General features: G+C 37.5%; 1 protein-coding gene across 3 annotated transcripts in view; it reads right to left on the reverse strand.

The window, feature by feature from the left end:
• The window catches only part of MSH3 (mutS homolog 3), a 118467-nt gene that overhangs the window by 23736 nt on the left and 69372 nt on the right, over positions 1-25359 (reverse strand). For all 3 annotated transcript variants that reach the window (XM_054186851.1, XM_054186850.1, XM_054186849.1), the window contains 7 exons: positions 22723-22910; positions 19102-19270; positions 15647-15711; positions 14225-14341; positions 12239-12346; positions 8538-8652; positions 4884-5041 (listed from right to left, as the gene is read on the reverse strand). In XM_054186851.1, coding sequence (XP_054042826.1) covers positions 4884-5041; positions 8538-8652; positions 12239-12346; positions 14225-14341; positions 15647-15711; positions 19102-19270; positions 22723-22910 — 920 coding nt within the window. The remainder of the gene's footprint in view (positions 1-4883; positions 5042-8537; positions 8653-12238; positions 12347-14224; positions 14342-15646; positions 15712-19101; positions 19271-22722; positions 22911-25359) is intronic.

The raw sequence follows: 25359 nt of genomic DNA on the forward strand, positions 1-25359 counted from the left end.
CAGACCTGCCTGGATGCATTCCTGTGCAACCTGCTCTGGGTGACCCTGCTCTGGCAGGGGCTTGGACTAGATGATCTCCAGAGGTCCCTTCCAGTCCTACCATTCTGTGATTCTTAAAATCTTGAATACAATGCATTTGGTAATTTGAACTATTAATTAGCTTATGTATTTGAACATATTTTACCTCCAAATTGTTGTAACATTCTCTTTCAATTTTGAAAACTGACCATCATGAAAAGCTACTGGTAACCTACAGGAAGTAGGCTGAAGTTTTCTAACTGTAAGAAATTATATCAATAATTGACTGTAAGTGGGACCTCTTTAAAGGTCAGCTTTCTTCAGCAGCTAAGCATAATCTCTTCTGAACGCATGATTAGGTCAACAGAATTTCTTGCATTAGTTCCTCGATATATGTGTGTCCACACTTGCTTTGTCTTTCTACACAAACACACAGGCAAACTTTATATTAATTTCAATGTCTGAATAACTACATTAGAAGAACTAACACAAATTAAAGGTTAATTTAAAGCAAAAATTGAACCCGTTTACTGCAAGGAGAAACTTGGATGGGAATTTTCAAACATCAGAGAATTAATACTCAAATCCCATTAAAAGTCAATATAAATTGAGCGCTGACCTTTCAAAAACTCTTCTAAAATTCTTAAATATAGTGACACTGATTAAGTTAAATTCTTTAAGCAAAGGTTGCATGAAAACATTATGCCTTATTGGAGAAAGAAAAAAAAAAGGGGGGGAGAAAATATCAACAAGCAAAACAATCTCAAAATACTGTGTACTCCATCCACATTACATAGATATCCCTTAAATAATGGGCATAGCATACATTACTCATTTTTTTGTACAAAAATGGTTTACACATATATTGACTCACAAAAAGTACGAAACTGGAAAAAGTGGAAAAGTTTCTCAACTGAGAAATTTAGACAAATACTTTAATAATGTGCTATAGAAATATATTCTAAAAATAGCTTGAAATAAAAACACAGAAATATGAAGAATGATTTAGTGCCTTTAATCTGATGCTATGAAGCTGAAGTTACCTAACTATAATGCTAACTTTTTACTTATTTCACAATCCCTAGTACCTAATCCTTCCCAGGATTAGGAACAAAGCATAGCAATGGAAATAGCTTGCTTTTTGGTTGTTTTTACACATAAGAAATGGTGAGATTTGGGAGAGTCCATAGGAGTACTAAAGAGACTTCCTTAAGAGTGACTAACACAAGCAGGGTGCTGTAGGAAATTACTCTTCCCCCCCAACTTTTCAATTTACAGACTTGTAAGAGCATATCATCGGGGCTTAGGGGCATTATGCAATGGAAGATTCTCTCCCTTTCCCCCTTTTCAGGATGAAATTATCAAAACTACTTTGAAATGTTTGGACTAGCCTTAGTACTCTATTGTGTTTATACACCCAGTAATGAAGATGAATCATTCCTATTTTCACTGTACCTGTAAGCAATACAATTCCTTTTGCATCTTAAAAAATGTTTAATATAATGCAGTATTTAAAGTCAATTTAGAAAAACTATAATACATAAATACTAAATATATCCAAAGGAATAACCACAGTAGCAACCTTTCAATTTCCATGGAAACCCTACTTAGAACACAAGATACAAATCCTAGACAAATGTTAATCTCTTAAACCTATAAAAATTCTCACTTTGAAGATGCAGTCTACAAACAAAGAAGAGAATGCAGTGTAAAGCACCAATATTAAAAAAAAATTATCAAGCAGCAGAACTGTTGGTGCTCCTGATGCACAGAACTCCTTATAGAGTCAGCCTGTAAGCATCCCTCACAGCAGGGGAGCTATGCTAATAGCAGCATCTAGAAAACAACACACCATGGCAGTGATGAAAATAACTTGAAAACTGACATCTTCCCATGCAATGTTTTGAAAAGATTAAAAATATACCAAAGTAATCAACAAAAAAAATCCCATTTTCCAGCAAGACACTTGTGGCCTGGGGTGGCAGTGCAGAAAGGAGCTCTCCATAGCTGCTATCCTATTAAAATAAAATAGAAAAAAAAAAACCAAACAAAAACCAAACAAAACCAACACCCAAAACAAAACACAGAAGAAGGAAAAACAAAACAAAAAAGCAAAATTGGGAGCGAGTTAAGAGAAAATCTCTGATCTCCTCAAGCTCATTCCCTACCAGAAGAGAGTTTCTTGGCAAAAGCTGAGGCTTTAGAAATGTATGTTCAGCCAGACAAAGCATTAAAGAAACAATGTAGGACATATAACGTGGCAGCTGAATTTATTGTTTCTCTCCTCCAACCAAGCACTGAAAGCTAATAAAGGATAACTTCCTAGGGCTAAGAAAAATGCTGAATAGAACACCACATTAACCTGGCCTGACAGACTTGCATACTTCAAGACTTTTCCCAAAATCCAGAAAAAAAAAACCCCACCCCAACCCCCAAAACCCAAGCAAACCAAAATAAAGATGCCTACTTCTTGGACAGTCTCTGTATACCTTGAGCATCTGAGTTGCAAAATCTGGTTAAGTTACTCCTTCTCTCATTGCAGAGGGTGAAGTTCATGATTTGGAGAAGGTGAAATTGAAGCAGGAATTAGGCAAGATCAGACTGGGCACTAAAGACCACTTTGTGGCTACTGACTATCAAATGCAGTGGGACAGAAAAAAGCACTGACAGCTCACCTGCTTGGGGAGCATAGATGTCATTACTTGGATATGTAGAGCAAGAAAAGCCCCCATACTCCCCATGCTGAAGCAAAATCATGCTGCAAACGTTCTCCTAAACATTTCTACTGGAAGAAAAGCTACATCTGGGTCAGAAACTAATATCTTGTAAGTACATTGTAAATGCCTAAGGCCTGTCCCAACAGTACAATCGATTTCCTCAAATTACACTACACAGAATAGAGAAGTTTAAACAGATGCACAGACAAGCAGTTCCACTGATGATCTTTTACAAACTGCAGTGACCTTCCTGCATTTCTGAAGGAATGCAATACATAAACTCAGCTTTTTTGCTTCCTGTTAACCTTTTACGTAATGCATGACTACTTCTATCTCAATAATATATTTTCAATTCTTCTTGATTAATATTGAGCCAATTAGTTTACTCTTAACTGCCAGTACAATGGCAAGAATTTAAGTAAATCTTTATTATACTCATCTGGCGTTTGACATGGTTCACCTTAAACAAAGAATGGCATATCCGGCAGAGCTTCCAAAGTTAATTTAGATTGGGGGTGGGGGGTGTGTGTCAGGAATCAATCCCCTGTGTTAGAATCTGACTGGGCTCCAAATTAAATGGTCTGAAACCTAACAGCCAGTAAGTAACACAGTCCAGGTCTGCTTAGCTTGAAATCTAAAAGCTTAAGTTTTACCTTCAACCACACTACCTTATCAGAACAGATGTGAAAAATACCTATAATGTGGAGAAAAGCTAAGTGGAATCAGAGAAATGCACTGGGGAACAGCTGGAGCTTATTTCAAGGTTTTCACACTGTAAAGGACAAAACCCAGTTTGTTCACTTTCTAGTGGGCACAAAACATAATGACACTCCCAGTGACCGTGTCACATTTCTTAATTTTTCTGCAGAAATAATCTTGTTGTAATGACAGTCAAAGAAAAGCAGAGGAGATGGGATACTAAGCTTAAGAGTAACAGACTTATGCACGTATGGTTAGAAATTAAGTCAGTATGAACATAAGTACTCTAAATTCACCTACAAAACACCAAGGAAGACAAAAATAATCTCCAAATTGTTATTAACGTTGTAATGTTTTTTCTGTAAAGTAAATCAGATCTCGGGTATCTCCACGTGCCCTTGAGAAACGCTCATCCAATCAACCAGTCAATTACTTTCAACACAGGGTAGGGGAAAAAAGGTAACCATTCTGAATTTTCAGCTGAAATTAATTTTGGAAAGATAATACGAATTGTTTTCTAAGTTTTTCTACTGCTTAGCACTGAAGTGCATCAAAGTGTGATTTCATTCATTTTTGTCATGACACAGTGAGGCATAACAATGTAACATCTTTACATGATGAAGCAATCCCAGATGAGCAGTATTTAGATTCTGTTAAAAGTTAACTCTGAAATGCACTCTGCCATCACAGAACTAGAATTTCAGGAAAAATAATTCTACCACAGATACATAGTTGTGAAACTTATAACCATAAATAATTATTCATCTCAAATACTATCAGTAACACAGACTTTTGCTGATTAAAAAATGGATTAAAGAAAAAGGGGAAAAAAACACTGGATAATCCTTGGTAATATTAGATTATAAAATACAATAGTTTTTACTGTAGTGATAATCTTTAAAAATTACTCAGCACTATCTTACAAATGAGACTAAGACATACTGAGTGAAATGAACCACCATTATTCATTCTTTAAGAGTCATCAAGACTGATAGTGCAGGATGGATAATAAACATAGAAAATACTCAGCCCCAAATTCTCAGTCTCAAATATTTTGAGTATGTAAAACTGTGCTGCACAGCAGAAACTGTGACATGATTTTTGGAGGTGACAGTATTCATTTTAGGGGAAACATTATTCGGCTATCACCCAGAAGAACAAATTTGTCCAAGATGTCCAGATGAAGTTAGATATCTGGATCTTAATCAAGACAGACACATTAACACTCTTATCCTTTAAAGACTGAAAGATTCCAAAACAAGTACTATACCTTACTAGAAAATCAGAACCAAAACCTAACAACCAATGCATGTATTTAAAATTAAAGAGGAAACTTCAAGTACAAATTCTAAAGTTCAAAATGAAAAATGAAATTATACTTTGATATACAGACACACACCCTGCCACAATAATGTTTTCATAAACATACAGGAGGTTTTGAAAGATTACCTGGTAAAAATACCATCCACAATACCAATTGTCGACTCTTCTGCAGGAACGTAAGAACCAATCTGGGCCATGACTGTGATCAATGCAACTTGCTTTATATAGGAGCTCTTTCCTCCCATGTTGGGTCCAGTTATTATCATGACCCTTTCACCATTTCCCTGGAAACATAAAATAGTGGTCAAATGTAATGTCCTGCACATGGTGTTTTTATAAGAAAGCCTGGTGTGTGTATATGGATAGAGGGATATAGGACAATTCCTGAGGATTAAACATTCTGGTTTTAGGTGAACAGCTTCATTCTTGGAGTTCACTGCGTTCACTTTTCAAGACATTATAAAGTGTCAGATGGATAAATCTTTCTAAAACCTCTCCAGGCTGGTGAGAGAAACATTGCAATCAACTTTCATTACTCTTGAGCAAAATGGACCAAGTGAGGAGGAATCTTGCCTGCCTCCATCAAGGAGCTGAGAAAGCACTCCAAAACTTTCTGTGCAATTTTCTTTGGAGAAAGGGAGAAACTCACCAGCTTTCGGCACAGCCAGCACTGTCCTAATTCGGTTGTGATCTGGATTCCTCTCCAGTTAAGAGTTCTCATTATCAAATGGGGAGAAGATCTGGCAGACAAAGACCTGACCTAGATTTGACTCCCATTCAGAACTGCTTGCCTTAGTACAACATAACACACATTCAAACAGACTGGCTACAACAAGAAATCAAGACACTGCTGAGTTTGGCAATACTTGACTGCAACACAGATACTGTGAGCAGACAATCCAATCTCTGATTGATCAGTGTACCTAACCACTGAAATCCTGTGGAAAATGAAATCAAATGCAAGAGCTCATCTCAGCTGTAAGATTCCCTGCGGTACTGCTATGTGTCTATGGCTCCAGAATAAAACTGTTATCCTCTGGTGCAAGACAATTGCTAATATGAAATTAAAACTCATCAATGAATCTATAAAGCTTTCTCATAGCCTGTATCAAGACTAGAAAATTAAGTTATGCAAGGTCTTCAAACAACTAGACTTTTCCTTTCTACTGGGTACGTACAATGAAATCCAACAATTGATGAACTAACCAAAAGTCAGTATATTCCATTGCCCCATGGGAGGGGTATGTAAGAAAGGACAAGCTGTGCATAATGAAAATTAGCCATGCTACTTAGGAAACTTGGAACTGATCAGGCACTGTGACAACAATAACAACAAAACATCTACGCAGAATAACATCATGATCTTTACAGATTCGTTTTTTGATTGGTTTTCATTCTGTTAATAGGGAGACAAACAAAATTCATATAGGACTGTCACTTATGTCATAATCCAGATCATACAGAAGATACATGCAATCAGTATTTATTATATATAAAAAGTTGTTTAGTGTTTGCTAAGAAAACCCCATCATAGGAAGTCACAGTAAAGTCAAAACCCAGAAAATGCCATTATCAGGAATAAAGAATGGTTGTAATAGGAATTGTTTAGGAATGTAATAGGAATTACATATAGGTTGTAATATACATATAGGTTGTAATAGGAATTGTTTAGGAATTTCCTAATGTTTAGGAAGAATGACTTTACTGAAAGAGTGGTCAGGCACTGGAACAGCCTGCCCAGGGAGGTGGTGGAGTCACCATCCCTGGGGGTATTTAAAAAACGTGTAGACATGGCTCTTTAGGGCATGCTCTAGTGCCCAAGATTATTGGTTTGTGGTGGGGTGTTGTGTGTGGGGTTGTGGGTGTGGAGTTTAGTAGGTGGGTGCTTTTTTTTTTTTGTAGGTTTTTTTTTTTTTTTATGTGGTTGGACTCGATGATCTCAGAGGTCCCTTCCAACCACTAAGATTCTGTGATTCTGTGATTCTGTAATAAAATGCATATGACTATACAGGAATAAAGTTCATAATACCCTAGTCTCCAAGATATAGTTTCTATACTGCTACTAAAACTTTGTCAGGACCACCATTTGGCTCAACACAACAGAATTTTCAGGCACTTAAAACCGGAATGAGTTCATCTGTTAAAATCCACAAATTTCTTGCATGTGTTTGGTATCCCTCCAGGGCCCCTCCAACCATGCTGTGAGACTGGTGGCTGGTTTGCAAAGCCATCTTTCAGGAAGAACATATGCTGTAACATCAGACCACAGAACCCATCTGCCCTTACAACTGCATGCAGCCATAAGCTAACATCTTATTGGAATTTATGGCTGAAGTTAAAAGTACTAAAAGAATCCATGTTATAATTGCAGAAGAAGGGGAGAATGGAAGAATAAGATGTTTATTTCAGAGCACTGCAAGAAAGCTTTTCCTAAAGTTAGATATTTGCCAACATTTCAGATGAAAACATGACAGGAGATGTATTTTCCTGCTGATTCAAACACGTCAGTTTAAAACTAGAAGCATTTTAATAAACTGGGCTCCCACCCACCTCTCCCAAAAAAGAGAGAACTAAAAGCAACAGTAGAGGCAAAAGTGATTCTAGCACGATCACTTGATTTTGATTTTGTAATATTCAATACTTAGAAAGCCAACATAAGAATGGGACTAACAGGGGAAAGTGCATGATGATTATTGAATGAAATGCTGAATTTTTTGTAAATGCCATCTGTTGCTTGTTTGGAGTTGACAAATAATTTTGAAAACATTCCCTGAAGTATTGCACAATATCTGTATCATTGTTCAGTACAGAACAGCATTTAAAGGTATTTCCCGAGAAGTACATACAAATTTGAATGATGTTTATTACAGCAATGCTCCACACTGACATCTGTCTCATACCTTTTCTATATCTACTGTAGGAAAGGGCAGTTGCATATTCAAAGTTAAATTGCAAGCAAATTTTTTACATTCATTAAGAACAGACACCCAGTATTTCCAAAAAGATATAGACAGGTAAATATTTAACAAAAATGTCTAAAAGACATGTAATTTAAAAGACAGATTTTAGTTTTTCAGGAAAAAAAAGAAGAAGGAAACAGTAAAATATGCTTATCAGAAAAAGATATGTGAAATAAAATAATGTTTCCTACCAGTAGCAATTGTATATTTATTACAATTTTGGCTAATTTAGGTCATACAATTTAGATAACATTGCACAGAAAATGTTAAGAAGTAGTCCCCCACACCTTTCTTTGCCCTATTGACAACACCACCAAGCAAGTAATAGGATTACTACTTCTCAACATCATTCTCTGTTGCAGAAAACAATGGCCAGAGGGAGACTTGTGGGTGACACACAGCCTGTAAACTTGTTGCTATTCTGCATATTAAAATATTTTGTATATTAAAAAACTTCACAAATTTGAGATAAAAGTATTACAAAATGCATACTCCTTCTGTTGAAAGTCAGAAAATCCTGTAATTATTAATTTGTTTTTCAAAAATAACCATTTTAAGGTTTCATTTCCCTAATTTTGAGATCACCTTTCTTGTCTTTATGCCATTAAGACTGAACAAGGTTGTAAAGAGAGTGTCTGGGTACAAGATATCAGAAAAAGGACAAAACAGATGCGGTCACATCTAGCAGTATCTCTCTGAAATGCAACCAAGCAGACAGTTGTATGATTAAATTATTTATTTTAACTTCCTGTCCAAGAAGCAAATCCCAGATTCCTTCCCTTAAATGATTTTGAAGCTCAAACAGTATCTCAGTACTCACTGAAAGGTTAGTGGTATTTGGAACATACTGATCCTGTTCTCCCAGTAGTACATCAATCACAGGGTGCCTCCCATTTTTTATAATTATTTGTCGACTATTATCTTGCACAGTTGGTCTGCAAAGAAGAAGAGACATTAATTTCAATGCTTACCATAACTGATTATTTAGAACTACTGTAACTAAAGTGTGCGTGACGGTCACCTATGATGCAGGTTTTTGTGGAAAAAGAAATTACAAAAATGAATTATTGCTATCAAATAGTTCAAAAATCTTCTTTGGTTTCATTCAGTTATAAAAAATTGTTAGCAGATTGGATACAGAAATTTTAGAGTATTTCCTTCTTTTTTTCATTACGTAGGGTAATGTTTTTCAGTTGTTTATGTGTATTCTAAAGAACTATTAAAAACTACAAAATGAACAAGCAATATCAAAACACCCAAACTGGAGGACATCTGCTTTCTTCCCACCACAGCACCAACTTCTGCAAGGTGTCACCTTTTGCAAATACGTTTCATATTCTCAGAATGATCTTCCTGCTGAACTGGTCCAGCCTGTTACTGCATTAAGTCATAACTGGAGCGTGGGAAGTAAAGAAAATTGTCCAACTATGTATATTATGACTGATAGCACATTAAATGCTAATCAAAGATTACAGCGTAACAGAGCTGTAACTCTCCTATAAACTTTAGCACCTCTCATAATCTGACAGTAACTCCCAAACATGTGCAAGAGTCAAACAACAACTGTCTATAGAAAGAGCTTATTATCTAAGTTGAAACACTGAAATGACAGTATCTTTTTAGAAATTAATATGCAAACCATATCAACACTACTTACTTTTTTTACAACTATGTAAAAAGTTCTGTCTCAAATGCTTCCACCTTAGCTACAAATTTGTCTACATGTCTACTAATCATAACATGTCTAGTCCTACATTACGTATCTCCATGTCTGAAAAGCTCTGTCTCCAAAAGCTGTGCTGTTCACAGAATAAAAAATGCAAAAGAAGCATGTTCCACTGAATTATGCCTATGGTTTCTTTTTGTTCTCTGCAGCCTAGGTTTACTTTTTCATTGTAAACTGAAGTGCAGCATTCAATGGAGAGGTAAACGTGGTTTCATGTCTCAGCCACCTTTTCCTACACTAGAAGTACAATCACTGTGAAATTAGAGCAGGAACTTAGGCAGCAGCTGGAAAAAAAAAAAAAAAAAAGAGAATACTGGAAAAAAGCCACAGAATTTTTTGACTGAAAATTAACCAACAATTTGTGTGGACTTTAGAGGGAAGATAAGTGCGATTTTTCTTGGGTTGAAGAATGATGATGCAATCTGAAAGGAAAATGGAGATAAAATAAATGGCATATTAGGAACACAAAGCACTGGGGAAAGAGGTGCAAGCTGATAATGGTGTGGCTTTTTTAGCATAAAGACATTTCCAGCAGTCGTATAGCTGAGATGAAAAGAATACAGACTGAGTCTTTGGCCTTGGGGACGAAGAAACGAAATTTCACCCTCCATTTGTGGGATGGGTAAGTTGTTTGGAACTGTAATGCGATGATCTGAAAACGGAGGAGCACATATCGAGAAGCACTTCCTCCTGTACCTCTCCACTCTGCATTCAAGAGAGGGAGATGACAGCTAAATGATCCATTTGGCATTTTATAATTCTGCCCTCATTTTTCAAAATAATTCAATTTTTTTAACTGCTTGAGCCTGCTTCCATGTAACTGTGAGACAGGATGTGGTTTCAGGATGCCGTGAGCCTTGCTGACTGCCTGTTCTCGTATCAGACAACAAGGGCTGCAGAAGTAGGCCCTCAGCCACCATCATTCAAAAGGTCTTCCCTGCTCTGCGTTCCTGCAATCAGACAATCATATCATGCAGTAAGGCTGGGGGGAGGTAGGGGGAAGAGAAAATTGCTCTGGAATGCATAACATGTCCTTTAGTCACGTGCTACCTTTTCAACACCATTCCTTAAACTTAAACAAAGTCACAGTCTGCAGAGTGGATACTCAAACATCAGATGGTAATGTCTGGGCTACCTACACCATCATATTTAGGTATCTAACGTTGCTGCCTGAGAGCCCTGATGTTGTACATCATCCATGTAAAAGAATGAGTCTTCCAACACAGGGGCAGTGAGATGCCTCAGAACTGTAAGAGGTGCTTACCTCTCTCCAACAACTGCGTGGAGCACCTGCGCTCCTGACTTCACAACTCATTTACATGCGTGATATGGTTGGGTGATATGAAACAATCCTCACTTAATCGAAAAACATTCCTCCAAAATACTTGAATTAGTTAATGTGAAAGTCCCCTCTTTCCTTCAGTAGCCCTCCAAAATTAATTATTGACACCTTCCCTGCAGCTGAAGTTTCACTGAGAAGTCTCCTTCCTGACAGTTTATAAGTGCTAAGCCACTCTTAAAAATTCAGTGAATTATTTAAACTCTGCATAGTGAATTAATCAGATTTCAGTTCGTTTTCTCATCTGAGTACACAGAAATAAGTGAGCAATTACTTTCAAAAAGGTTTTTATAGAGGCACACAAGATCCCAAGAGTCCAGAAGTGATCAATATTCTCTTTAATGCTGTATAAAAGCAGAAGCATATATAAATTGATTTCCCTTCATCCACATACATTTAATACATGATTTGTTGTATTTCCACATGTCTCAAATGTTACTAATTCATATAGTTATTCCTAAGTAGTTGTCCAAGCACTTGCAGTGCAGCCCCACAATGACAACATTTAAAAAGTTACACACAGTCCTTTTCAAAAGAGAGCATGTGGACTGTCTGACAGCGGGAATGGCTGAGAACTGGAAACCCAACAGCCCTTGTAGGGCTGTCTACAGTAAACCTCAAAACCAGTAGGTGCCAGCCTCTAGGACAGCACTCAGCAAGCTGAAGCGGTGGCTCGGTGAGCGCCCAGTGCCTCTGGGGACAGAGACCTCACAGTATGGAAGAAGGCACCCCAGTGAGACTGACCGTCTCCGTGTGGGTACAAGAGATGTGGGCTCATGAGGGGGAGGAAAACCTCAGTTGCAGGATGTACACACTCAGGAGCCAACTCTCGACCAACCTCTGGGGAGGCAGGACTTAAGGGTTCATGTGTACCCTCTGCAGAGTGCAGGGGGGGCAGCCTCAACACCACCAGAGTCCCAGGCTGCGGTGCCCAGTGTGCATGTGTAGGTGTTGGGCAGAGGGAGGTGCACAGCTCATCAGATCTAACACATGACCCTACGTGAGGCATCATCACTGCTCTGGAAGATGGCACTAATGTTTTTACCTATTATTAACCTGGAATACATCTTTGAAACATACCTCATGCACCTTAGAATCTTAGGTATTAGAAAGGCATTGTACATTCAGACCTTGCTGAGGAAAAAAAAAAAAAAAACAGGATAAAAAAATTTCCATGCAAAGTCCAACATATATTTATATATATGTGAGATACCATCTACTAGACTCAGGTCAAACAATAGATAGACAAACATAAGATGCCAAATTTGAACTGCAATGTTTACAGAGTTGCACTATGCCCAGAAGTGTTGCTTTGCAAAATCAGATTAAGTTGAAACTACTGTAAACAATTTTAATAATGCATTTTACCGCAGTACACATATTAAAATCAAATTTATTTTAAATACTCTCTTATAATTCCCTATAAAATCCTAAATAAAAATTAAAAATTGATTACCTGCAGTAGTCTCCTTGTTTAGCCACCTGGGCCAATGAGAACAGACAGTCGATAGTTGCTAGGTGACCAATCGCTTTAGACACAGGGTGATAATGTTCACTAAAATGGCTATACCAAAACAGGGAAAAATAACAGGAGGAAGAAAAGAGAAAAAAATAATTTCATACAGATACAAATGTACTGTCAAAATATACCCCATGCATGCTTCTCACAGGGCTCCTGTGGTCTTTAAATTACTCTGAATTCCAATCTCCCAGCAGTGTATTAACTTACAATGTGAGGACAAAATCTTAATCAAGACAGACTTCATGCTCCCGTTGTAACAGTGAATTATTTTTAAGCACAAAAAAGCAGGCAAAATGAAATTCATTAGATACCATACAAAGGGTCTGCAGTTGATCCCTGCTGCCTAAATGAGGTCTATGAAAATGCCACTGTTTATCACAGTGGCAGCTGAATCCCAACCGCCAATTCACTCAATCATACGTTATAGTAAAAAAAAATAAACTAAAAGTGCCTGAACACAGGAGTTGTCTACAATTTCAATGAAATATGGTACATACAACAGAAAAAACAAGAATTCATTTTCCATTTATGGTATTGCTTCCCTCAGTACAATAATCACGTTACCAGGATAACACAATTTTCAGTAGAGTTTATTCTCTTAGTTCTCCAGAATTTCCTTTTTTCTTCTCCTAGTCTCAAAGATACAACAAGGAATATAAAAACAGTAGGGGAGCAAAATTTAATAAATAAATAAATAAATGGAGAGGTGGGGAAGACGTGTGTTTTCCTACATATAAGGTCTTTCCTTGTTGTATGCTGCTACCATGTAACACTATTGAAAACAGCAAAGTGAGCATGAAAAGCATTAGATCTAAATGAAGACAGGTTAATTAGGTCTACTGAAAATTACGTGGCTAATACAGTGACAAAAAAATTATTTAACAGAACTATTTTAATAGTATTGCAAAGGCAACACATCTGGAGAAGAGTGAGTTGGAGTGTTTTTCTAGTTTCTACCAAATTTACAGAATTGCCGGGTTCCCACTTGGAAGCAAACCTTGGCATCAGTTAAGACCATGAGACAACTTCAGAAGGAACGTGTTAAGTTTTTGCAGCACAGGAAAAGCACAAGTAGAAGCGAGCCGATTATCATTGCATGACATGAGGAACAATTTCAGTGGGTTTGTAATTCATGGAAGTAAAAAGAAAAAATAATTGATAACCAGACACCCGAAAAATCAAAAGTATTCAGAAGTTTCAGAAATATTTTTTAAACTCCCACTTTAAAGATCCTTTGGTTAAATAGTCAAGTAACTTCATTCAAAACTCTGATCTGAGACAAATGGATCTTCACTGCCAGTTGTAAGGGACAATAACACTCCCATTACTTTCTAGCAAACAGACTCACAGTCAGTTGCAGGGCTGGCATACAAAAAAACAGGGCTATGGAGAATTACGCTCACCCAAGCTACTGCCCGAACACCCTGAACATTCCCAACTCAAAAACTGTAAGTAACGCTACAATTCTACTTAATTTGTTATGTTTTGTTTAGCAATGCCACACTTAACAGTGAAGCCATACTCCAATTAATATTAAAAGTGAATTTGGTTACTTTTATAATAAATTCTTTTTTCATCTCACATTGTACTTCAATAAGAAAACTACTAGATTCAGTTTCACTCATTTACAGTCAGTATTACTTTCAGGTTCTTAATGCTGTGATATTAGTATTCAAATTTTGAGTGCCACTTTATATATTTAATAGTGTATTTTCATCAGAATTTCAACATCTAGAGACATTACTACTGGTGTCATTATTCAGTCTGCAAAGGTCTTGCCTTCAAATGCTTTAAATTGAAGAACAGTAGAACAGTATTTTAATTGACTATCTAAAGTTGTGGGCAACATAGCTGGATTACCAATTTATTTTTTTTTTTTTAAAGACAATGATGAAAACTGACTCTATTTTGTAAACTCACTCTAGAAAACTTAGCCATTCAGCACTGCAGTCAAGGACTAGCTGCTCCCGGAGCTGATTCAGATGTCTGTAATTTTCTATAATAAAAGGAGAGTGGAAACGGCTGACAGCTTTTGTGCTGGAAGACAGAGAAAAGCCAAATAGGAAATCAAGGTTACTAAGCAATCAGTTACACCATCTACATGCAAAATTGGACTAGTTTTCTTACTCTCTGTGAGCCTTGAAATGGATGTTAAAAAAAATGTTCTTTATTGTGGTACCAAACTCTATTGATTCCGATGATCCTTGCTGTGAAGGAAGTGAGTGGTTACTGCACCACTGCCCATTCAGAGGCCTTTAAAATGTTTTTCACAACATAGCATGTATCACTGAAGCTTATATATTTCACAAAATTCAGTTCAGCAATATGCTGCACAAATGGACAAGTTCTCTGTGACTGACTGTATATACAATGAACTTCAAGAAAAAAAATTCCCTTTAAAGAGGAAAACTTCATGATAAACCTGAAACAAACTGAGTAAATACAGACTGTCTTCCATGGATACTAGTTTCCATTTGGGGCACTTGTTATTTATTTATGTATTTTCCTTAAGGACTTACTATGTCATTCCCAGGCATTCCTTTTACAAAATCCAGATTAGCTGTAATTTGTTCTTCATAATCTTACTTCTGTCTAATTTGTGCGCTTTTAACAGTGAATTCTTGTATAAGTGAATAGAACATGACTTCGGAGTTCACCTTGATCATGTCTATTTCTGGTGCGAGATGTCTGTGCTCACACATTGTAACATTAAGGTATTCAACCTGTTCTATTAAATAATAAAACAAATGACTGAAAAGAAAGAAGCCAACTACATAATTCAGTCCATCTCTGTGTCACCTACTGGAAAAAGTATCCAGAACTATCTAAAATCATGCTTAGATAACAAAGTATCAAAGCAAGCAAAGCTTGCCTGTATGAAGAAGTAAAACGACATTTTAAATACACTACATTTATTGAAATGTACTGATATTTGCACAGCTACTTTACCTTTCTGAATAATGTAAGAACAATCAAAAATTTTATGAAAGATTTGCATCTACACACTGCAGGTACAACTGAATCAAGACCACAGTTTTGACACCAGTACATGTTCTTTGAAAGATTAAGCAAGTAACATAGCACACAAAGGATCTACTGTGTAAAAACAAATACTTCAGTTTTTCAGTTTGGTTTTGTTTGCTTTTCAGTAAAACTTATTATGGCAATAAATTAACATAACAATTTTGGTTGGCTGGTTTAAAAAAAACCAACAAAAACCAAAACCAACACGAACATGCATATGGAGCAACAAAAATGTGTATATTTAGTTCTAACACCAAAATACCACATTTTTTTTCTTATATATTACAATAGAACAAACTTCAAAAACATTTTACATACCTACTAACCATAACCCAGTCAGCTGGCACAGATGATTTATGGCAATTCTTGACTTCTACCAAAAACTAAAATAAAACAGAAACATAGTATTGCACATTATGGGAAGTTAAAGGCTACAGAACCAGAGTCATCATACATCAAGAGATGGGTATGCATCAGAGGAAAACCATATTCAGCCTGAGGAGACTAAGCAGACACGAAGCTAATGTTCTTTTTTCCCCAGAAGCAAGGGTTATGACATACAAATGTTCTGCCGAAAGAGCAACACCTTTCCTGAGCTGTTCTCGCGCCCTGCCGTGTTGCTGCCCCATCTCTGCCGCTCTAATCCTCCATCCACTAACACGCTCTCCTCACCTCCCGCCTATCAAGCCAAAACCAGACTAAAGCTAGTAACTCTCTTACCTGATCCTGACCAGGCCTTGTAGAGAATTCAGCATTAACATGGACTCTACACTACATACCACCTTTACTGAGGGTACTCCTTACCAGTGAGATGTGCATTCCTGCCTACGGATCAGAGACTCACTGAGCCATAGCTACCTACAACACTTCACAGACAATTTCAGAGTGCTAGCCAAAAGCTAGCACTCTATCTACAGTACCTTGCTTCAAGTTTCGATCAACTTGGGGTCAGAAAGGGAAGGAATGGTGGAAACTGGCAGTAAGGGCGAGAGGCTTGCTCAGTGCAGTGAAATTTACACTATGCGTTTATTGCAGTATTTTATATGATTCATTTTGGTTATCTTTATAACACCAGCCTGAGGTCCTAGATGTCAAAGAATTGAGGCATTCTCAAATAAAAGAATCCAGCTGGAAAATGAATTTCTAGAAGAGATTAGATTAACCCAGAATCTGATCACCTTTGCAGAAAACCAAAAGACTCCCATCTGACAAAGCCTTTCCATTACAGTTAGTATGATTTAGATAAAACCTTCTGCACCTCACCAGAATAGCCTGCAATCACCTTCAAGTACAAACAAGAATAATCCTAACATGAGCACAAGACTCCAGCAAGGACATAGTGCACTAGTTCTTAATTTACCTAAGACACCTTGAAAATATTTGGTACCTGAACTCTGAAATTGCATAAAACACATGAGAGAAAGACTGAAAACAGGTAGAAGCAGAGATCTGCAAAGGTTTGAAAATGAGCCAACTGCTGCACCACTAGTGGTGTTACTGATGTACCGATATTACAGTTTTTAACTGAATTTCATCTCAAAACAATTAAATAAGCTGTGTTTACAAAAGGAAGACAGAAAATAACACCACATTTGTGTCTATGATAGATGACTAACTGAACTCAAAACAGCCTAAATTAACACAGACAGTTCAATTGCCTGGTGTGTTCGCGTGGCTAGTGAGAAACACGCAGAGAGGTTGCAATTTTCTTCAAAACAACAAAAACATTTGCTTTTTCATTCTTTAATTATTAGCCCTCTTAGATAAATATTTGCAGTATTGAATAAACCGGGCCCCAAGCACTGCTTATGCCATGCAGGAAGCAAACATTTTCCAAACGTACTACATCCTGCCTGAAATGAATAGCAATGCTATCGCTATCCGGACAGACATTAGAAGTCTGGAAACAAAAGATAAGATAGATATGGGTGTAACCTCATATTTTGGAAAAGGTATGTGTCAACTGGATCTTCATCAGACCTCGAAGAAGAACTTGAGAAATATAAGTTACTAAACCGTGGGCTGACTGAAAATCTAACCATGTATTCATAATCATGGGTTTCGGGGCACACATGAAGGAGCGAGTAGTTTGATTTAAAAAAAAAATAATTATTTTTTTCCTCTCCAAGAAGGCTTTTTCCCTAAACAGATGTTCAGAGTGGGGAGACACATAGAAGTTTCCTGGCAGCTTCTCTCTCTTCCATAACTAGCAAACCATAAACCTGCTTTTACCCAGGTCTGCTGCAAAGAAGTGTTTGAATACTACATTTATCAGAGTGCTACAATGACATAAGAAGAATATACTGCACTGATCTGAGGAAGAAAGAGCTCAGCTCAAAGAGACTCTTATTATGCTTATGCTCTGCTCCTCCCACACGCTTCCCTTTCCATTACATCTATTCTTTTAGTGTCTTTCCTCACTGACCATCTTCTCTAATCCTTCCTCTACTGCCTCTTTTGATGTCTCTGAAACACTCCTACCAGATAACAGATATCCATTACCTCCGCGTTTCCTTTCATGAATTTACCAAGATTGTTCTTCATCTGCAACGGTTTCTGAGCCGTCCCCTGCTACAAAGGCCTCCTCTCTTAAATGTGTGCACAGTAACTGGTGCTTTCTGAAACTCTCCTGTCTGGTTCTCATCTGACTACTTCCTCAGATGCTCTCCTCTCTTTGATCAATTCTTCTCTTCTCCTTTCCTTCATGCGCATGTCATCATCCACTTCTTAAACCAGCCTCTTTGAGAGAAACCTTTCAAATCCTGGCTCTTCCGTTCCTCACACAATACTCAAACAGACTCTTCCTCATTTCCTCTTGGACTTCAACATCCATGCTCACAGCCTACCCAACTCTTAGCCACTCGTTTCCTCTTTTCAACCTAACCATCAAAAGAAATATCCACCCGAGCTCTTTGTCAAATGTTGCTCTCTGTACTACATCCCTTTTCACATTCTCTCTCACTTTCAGCATTGCCTGTCTGCTCCCTGCTGTGTCTCTTGGGTCTTTCTTCCTTGGTCCTCAATGTGATGGGGGGCTGCTTCCACCCCCTTCCCTCCCTCTCCTCACTGATTCATCTTTTTTACTCCCAACTCTCATTCAGTTTCCTAACTCCTTTTTTTTCCCCATTTTCCCCACCTTCCCTATTCTCAGTTCCCAACCTCACTGCTCCTTTCAGTTCCCCCCAAAATCTGGCAGGATCTGCCTTCTCTTTTTTTTTTTTTGGCACCGAACTTCTCGGTTTACTGGAGCATGGCCTGCCTACACTCGTACAGCATCTAGCAAACAAAACCTTCAGTCTGCAACCACCGTTTCTAAGAATTAAAACTAAAATAACATTTATCATTCTCTAATACTGTTCCTCCTCTCTCCCATCTTTCAAATTACAGTCTTAATCAGTACTTACAAATCATTTTACCATTCTTCAAATTAACCTAATGCTGTGCTTCCTGGTTCTCTGAGAATGTTTCAGCAGTTAATGGCCACATAATTAACCTTGGAAGTATGCAAGTGTTTTTACATATACAGAAAAGCATAGCTTTACTGAACCAAATTCAACTGCACTAATGTGTTTTTATTATTTAAATCACTAAAGCAATTGACTTAAGAAATAAAAATGTGGCACTGTCACAAAAGTCTCTTTAAAGTTGTACATAAGATTATAGTCAAATGACCTCATCAAATACCAAATGAAGAGTGTTCTAGTTAAGCCTAACTTTTAAGCTATTTTCCAGAAAAGCAAGGGTACAGTCATACATAATAGATACCATATTACCTCTTGACCAGAAACTGTAACATACTCTGCAGAAGGATTCTTAATTTGTTTACGAATGTCCGGCAGATGCAACTGGATTTTAGAAAGCACATCCTGGATCTCCTCCTTTCTCTTTCTGATGACAGGAAAGTCTGTAAGGTCCTTGAACAATTGGGTTTTATCTCCAGTCCTATCCATAAGAAGCATAAGATAAAATAAGAGTAAAACCAAAGATATGTTCCCCAATTCTACTAGCGGCATCCATATTTTTATTTTTTATTCTAATTTGTTTTAATACTAGCGTTATTGATGTTAAATAAAGCTATTTATTTTCTAACTACAGCTTTTCTATTACTTGGTCGTAGTACAGCACATATACCAAAAGCTGCCATACACACTACATAAAGAGAAAGGAACTTTGCATACAAATCCTAAGAGGCTACACAAAGATAGCTTCCCCCCATTCTATTCAAAACCAATCTATTCCTGTTCCTTTCTACTCTATCACATTATGCTCATTCTTATATACCAAACCCTGCTCACTCTTCTCTTTTTTTCTTTTTCTGTTTTGTCTCTCAATGTTCATCCTGCAGCTTTCTGTTTGGTTTCCCTTGGTCGAGCAGAGCAAGAAAAGGAAGCACAAGATCATTCCCTTCTGTGTCAATCTGTAATTCTGGAACACTGTGCAATTGCTGGAGCACCCCAAGTGCCAACAACATCTTTATCATGATTAAATGTGAAGGTCGAGATAACTTCTGCATAATGTGAACAGAGATTTTTGACACATTTAGAATTTGGCCAAATTTGGGTAGATTTTCATGGAGGACTGCAAAGAAAAATCCTTCCTACAAGGCCTTCATCAAAGCAGAACATCATCAAGAGTTTCTCAGAGTAGCTTCCTTCTTTTCTCAAGAAAAGATTAACCAGAGCATTTTTAATACATGCAAAACAATGCTCTTTTGTAGTCTCAATGTCAGAAAATGACAGAATTGTTTTGGCTGCACTATCTCAGCTCAGGATTGAAATCTGAAACAGACAATGCTATTCAAATATTTAAAATTGGGAAGCTGAACAAGCTATTAAAAATATGGTTGGCATCAAAAATAACAAAAATTTATCCTAGTAAGTATTAGGCAAACATAAAAACTAGTGCAACCAGCCCTAAGTTAATTGAAATATAGATTTGTATTTTAGAGCAAATACAAAACTGTAACAGTTAATTACATAATTGCCCTGAAATCTAATATTTGGAGATCAAGTAAACTGAAAGTAATAATAAAACATGGAAGTAATAAAAAGCCCAATATTCTACCTAATCCAATACCCCGTTGCCTGAGAATGAAACCAAAACAGGAGCCAGTGACCATACAGGAAACACAAAGCTGTGCTTTGATTTTGCATTACATGGACCTAGTTAGTATATAAGTGACAGTAAAGATGCCATTTTAAAATACAATACTAATTTTTAGAAAATATTTTGTGCTAATTAGACCTGTTTCCATGGGAATGCAAGGGAAAAAAGATCGCTAGTAGCCAGCAGCTGACTGTGAAGACTGTCACTGCTATGTGAAACCTACCAAAAATGTAAAAGTTGTCAGTTTAAAACAAAACACAAAATATTGAACTCCCCTGGAGCAGAGGGATGCTTTTGAAAACCACTACAGAATTTTATCCACACCACATAATAAAATGAATCCATGATACAGTATACAATATGTGTGTGCAAGTGGGTGTGTATGTGTGCATGTATGTATATGAGTAGTCATCATGATTTCGATGAAAGAAAGAATCTTGAGTACAAATAATGTTGCCACACGAGTCTGAGATATATAAAGGCCAAATGGGTAAGTTATTTTAGTCATCTTGAATAAATGCAAATGAAATATATGCATTCTGCAAGATCAATTATGGTATCTTCTACTTATCCCATTGTATCTTATTTTTGTATGCTATTCTACCCATCATCAACATAGAAGAGAAACCAACCATATTTTAAGCCTACCTACAGTAAATCTAGTATAATTAAGATACAGTCTGTTTTGTCATAACCTGCCACAACTATAATTGGATACCATGCACCAGTAGAAATCTCATAATCCCACCTGTCCAACAGGAATAGCAAATATTTCTACCCTTCTCAACTTTTAAACTTACACACCTTGCATATGTCTCTAATTCAGAAGCAAATCAAGTAAGTTCTGGGCTTTTATTCCTAAATTTCTTTAATTTAAGTCTCCGCTGGAGAAAAAGTATTTTATAAATAAATTGGATGCTTAGTTTTAGTCTGTTTTGAAAATAAAAGACCAAAACTATGCTGCCCCAATACAACTATACATTAACTATATACCACATCTTTCATCAAAGAAACTCTAGGCATATCACAGCCAATTATATCTCATAATATTACACATGAGGAAATGTCCAAAGTTAAATGACACTTGCTTATAGCAAGGAAGTTTAGGATGATCTGGATATAAAGCTGAATGATACTCATTTGTGTTCAGAATGTCCTCTGCACTGAAAGGAGACCAAAAATCTGCACAGTCAAGTGTTCAGAAAGGCTGGCTGTGCAAGCCAGACAGACTGCCTCTGTGCCTAGCATCAGGAGAGAACCTTCTTTTAGAAGATTTTATACTGCTTATTTTGTGAAAGACTTTTACCGGCCACAAGGTATTCCTCCTAAATCCTGTCCCCTGAGAGGCTTTTGTACAATCCCTGCCTTACTGAACTCATGTTCTTGCTTTACTATCCCTGCATCTTAAGTGTCCTGCCTTCTTCCTCCTGTGGTTAAAACTAGGATCTAGGGGTAATAATGGAGGCATCAGTTCTTCAGAAGAAACAGTACACAACAAATTATTTAAAGACACTCTCCCTTATAATGCATACTCATTCTAATTTAGCATCTTCTTCCTTTGTCTACCTTTTTTTTTTTCTTGGACCAATGAAGGACAGAATTAATACAAAAAAAAGTGGAGACAGCCTCCATACTTTCAGTTCACCTCTCCAAGACTGCAGGAAGGCAATTGCCTGACGACACCTAGAGCCTAAGGTAGGCCACTAACCCCAGAAATGCTCCAAGGGGGTACAAATCACACAGGCTACATGTAATCCTCAGAACTATTAAACTTCAGATTCTGTGTCATCAGTAAAGTAAGCATGTAAATAGATTTTCTTTAAAAAAGGATGGGTGGTACTCAAAGCTTTCATGAATTTTCACAAAAATAGTAAAAGGCATATTCCTGACAGCAGAGCAGCCACTCTGCTAAAAGTAAAGTATCTCTCCAAAGGGAAGTTTCTCTATTTAAAAAGTAATTAAGAAGTTGTTAAAATAACTTGAACAAAACATATTTTGCTCTAAATTCATTCCCCAAAACAGCTGAAAAACTTTAAAAAAATTATTCAGACTGAGGCAGACACCCACTAGGCAAAATACTTGCTCACTTAGTTTAACTTTAAAAAAAAGAATATAAGCTGTAGAAAACAACTTCTGCTTTAACTAAAAGCCACCTGTACATACATAAATATAAAACCAAAAATATAAAACTAAGGTGTATTAAATCAAGATGCATAATTCACATAACTGAATACATTTAGTCAGAAAGCCTATGAGGCACGGAAGATTCATCTATTTTCTCTACTTACTTGGCTGCTTCTTCATTAAGGATCTTTAAATAATGTTTTACTGGGGAGAGAAGTTCTGGGATTTCCAACAGTGCATTTTGTAGTAGAGGAGTTTTCACATGAGAATGTATGACTGGAACAAGAGCTTGAATTTCCAAGTCCAGACGAGACAGGGTGCTGACTATCAAGAAAAACTCTTGGGTTGAGCACTGAGAAAGGGAGCAAGGTCTGAATCATTACAATGTATTATATTTTCATTAAATTCTACTGTTTTTTTTCTTTTTGAAAATGAGACAAAATACAATTATAATGTATGGACTGTAACACAACTGCATAGTCTTATCACATTCGCAATGTTAGTAAAGCACACAAATTGTTTTAACCATTCCCATTAGGAATCAGTTGAGAGCTACCTCCATTATTCCTGTTGCTGGATGGAGGTGCATAACATCTATGCAGTAGGCAAACAGCAGAAAAATGGGCTAATAATGTGCAAACAGCAAAAAAGCAGGTTGTGTAATTTTATGAATACCACAACTTGTCCATATGGGCTTGTGCATCTATGCTGTTACCTGAATCCCCAGGCTGCTGTTTTGGCAAGAGGGGGTTTGGAAAGACAAGGTCAGGCACAGAGAGGGAGAGGGAGAGGGAGAGGGAGAGGGAGAGGGAGAGGGAGAGGGAGAGGGAGAGGGAGAGGGAGAGGGAGAGGGAGAGGGAGAGGGAGAGGGAGAGGGAGAGGGAGAGGGAGAGGGAGAGGGAGAGGGAGAGGGAGAGGGAGAGGGAGAGGGAGAGGGAGAGGGAGAGGGAGAGGGAGAGGGAGAGGAGAGGAGAGGAGAGGAGAGGAGAGGAGAGGAGAGGAGAGGAGAGGAGAGGAGAGGAGAGGAGAGGAGAGGAGAGGAGAGGAGAGGAGAGGAGAGGAGAAGAGAAGAGAAGAGAAGAGAAGAGAAGAGAAGAGAAGAGAAGAGAAGAGAAGAGAAGAGAAGAGAAGAGAAGAGAAGAGAAGAGAAGAGAAGAGAAGAGAAGAGAAGAGAAGAGAAGAGAAGAGAAGAGAAGAGAAGAGAAGAGAAGAGAAGAGAAGAGAAGAGAAGAGAGGAGAAGAGAGAAGAGACCAGCAGTCACTGCTTAAAGTGGTTGTAGCCATTGCCAGCTTCAGCCTCTGGCTGGTTACTACTCCCAGGTCTATGTGATGAGAAGACTAAGGTGAACCCGGGCTTTGTCTTTCATGCTGTCCTACAGTGTTATGAAAGAGATTTTCTACCTCTTTAAGGCAGCTAGACAGGGTCTCATTGAAAGGGAACCTCCCAGATTGAAGCCAATAGCACACAGCACTTTCAGAGCTTGCTTCATGATACCAGCAGAGTAGGAGCATATTGGTTCCCTTCAGGCAGCTTCTCACCAAAAGCAGTGACTTATAAAACTAGAACTCCTCTCTCTTTCTTTTTTAACCATTAACATTGCTTCTGATGCAGATCGAATATTTTGCAGTTAGACTCTAGATGCTCTTCAGCATCAGCACAGTTTGTTACCTTTAGCTCATTTTTGAGAATTAGTGGTCATGGTCAAGATTTTGCAGGCAGGTAATAACTCTAACAAAACAATCCACCTCCTGCCACACTCCTAATCCCGTCCACTGACTTGTCCCATTCAACTGTCAGTTACCCATGGTACTCAGGCTCCCCCTAATAAATTAGGTAATACTGATTCTGAAATGATCTTTACAGGACTAAGTTTGCATTTGTGCTACACCATATTTGCATACCAAATGGAAATCCAGTCCTATGAGACACTGAAATGCCTTCAAACCCTGCTGAATTCAGTGTCACTCCGGGACATTTCCATTTCAGAAGCTTTGAAAAAAGTTGTCCATAAATAATTATGCTGATATTTTTTCATATTTTACTGATCTGTAGAAACATTCCTTCTTCGGTCTTCTGAAGTTCTCCAATTGGTAAACTGACAATGCTGAAAAAAAGTGTGTGTTTTCCCCACCTGAGGATGCAAGGAAGGGAATAGGATATACTGAATGCTTCTAACGTAATATTCTTTGTCTGACGCATCCTTCTTTTCCTACATTTTTTCTCTCTCCTACCCAGGCAACACACAGTCTAGAATTTAATTTCTGGTCAGTATTTTGTGGTGATCAGTACAACACTGATTACAGAACACGTAGGCTTCAGTGAATCGCTATTTCATAAAACACATCTACATTTTTATTTTGTCATCCCTTCTCTTTCAATTTCTCCCCAGAGGTAAATTTTTCTTTCTCTTTCCTTCCCACACCCTTATGCAAGAACTAAGACAATTCTCTCATCTATTACACTGTAGTTATTTCTCCCAAATAACTTCTGTACCCAAACTCAGAAGCAAGTATGAACAAAAATACTGGGCTGAAAAGGAACATTTTCTCTTCCTCCCCACATACGTAAACCCTAAAATAAGTTTACTCTGCAACGCCTACTAGCCCTTCAGAACATGAAGACTGTCTAAACACAACCTTCTGAAAACCATAAAAAATAAATTAAGGTACACTCTAGAGGGCCTTAGCCCTCTTCTCATTAAATACATGTTACTACTGTCACTAGTGATGGAAGAGTGGCCTCCATGCTGTATAAACACAGAATAAAGATACATATAAACCTGCAGCCCTGGCAATCAACT

Source organism: Rissa tridactyla, chromosome Z (assembly GCF_028500815.1).
Source record: "Rissa tridactyla isolate bRisTri1 chromosome Z, bRisTri1.patW.cur.20221130, whole genome shotgun sequence".
NCBI classification, from domain to species: domain Eukaryota; kingdom Metazoa; phylum Chordata; class Aves; order Charadriiformes; family Laridae; genus Rissa; species Rissa tridactyla.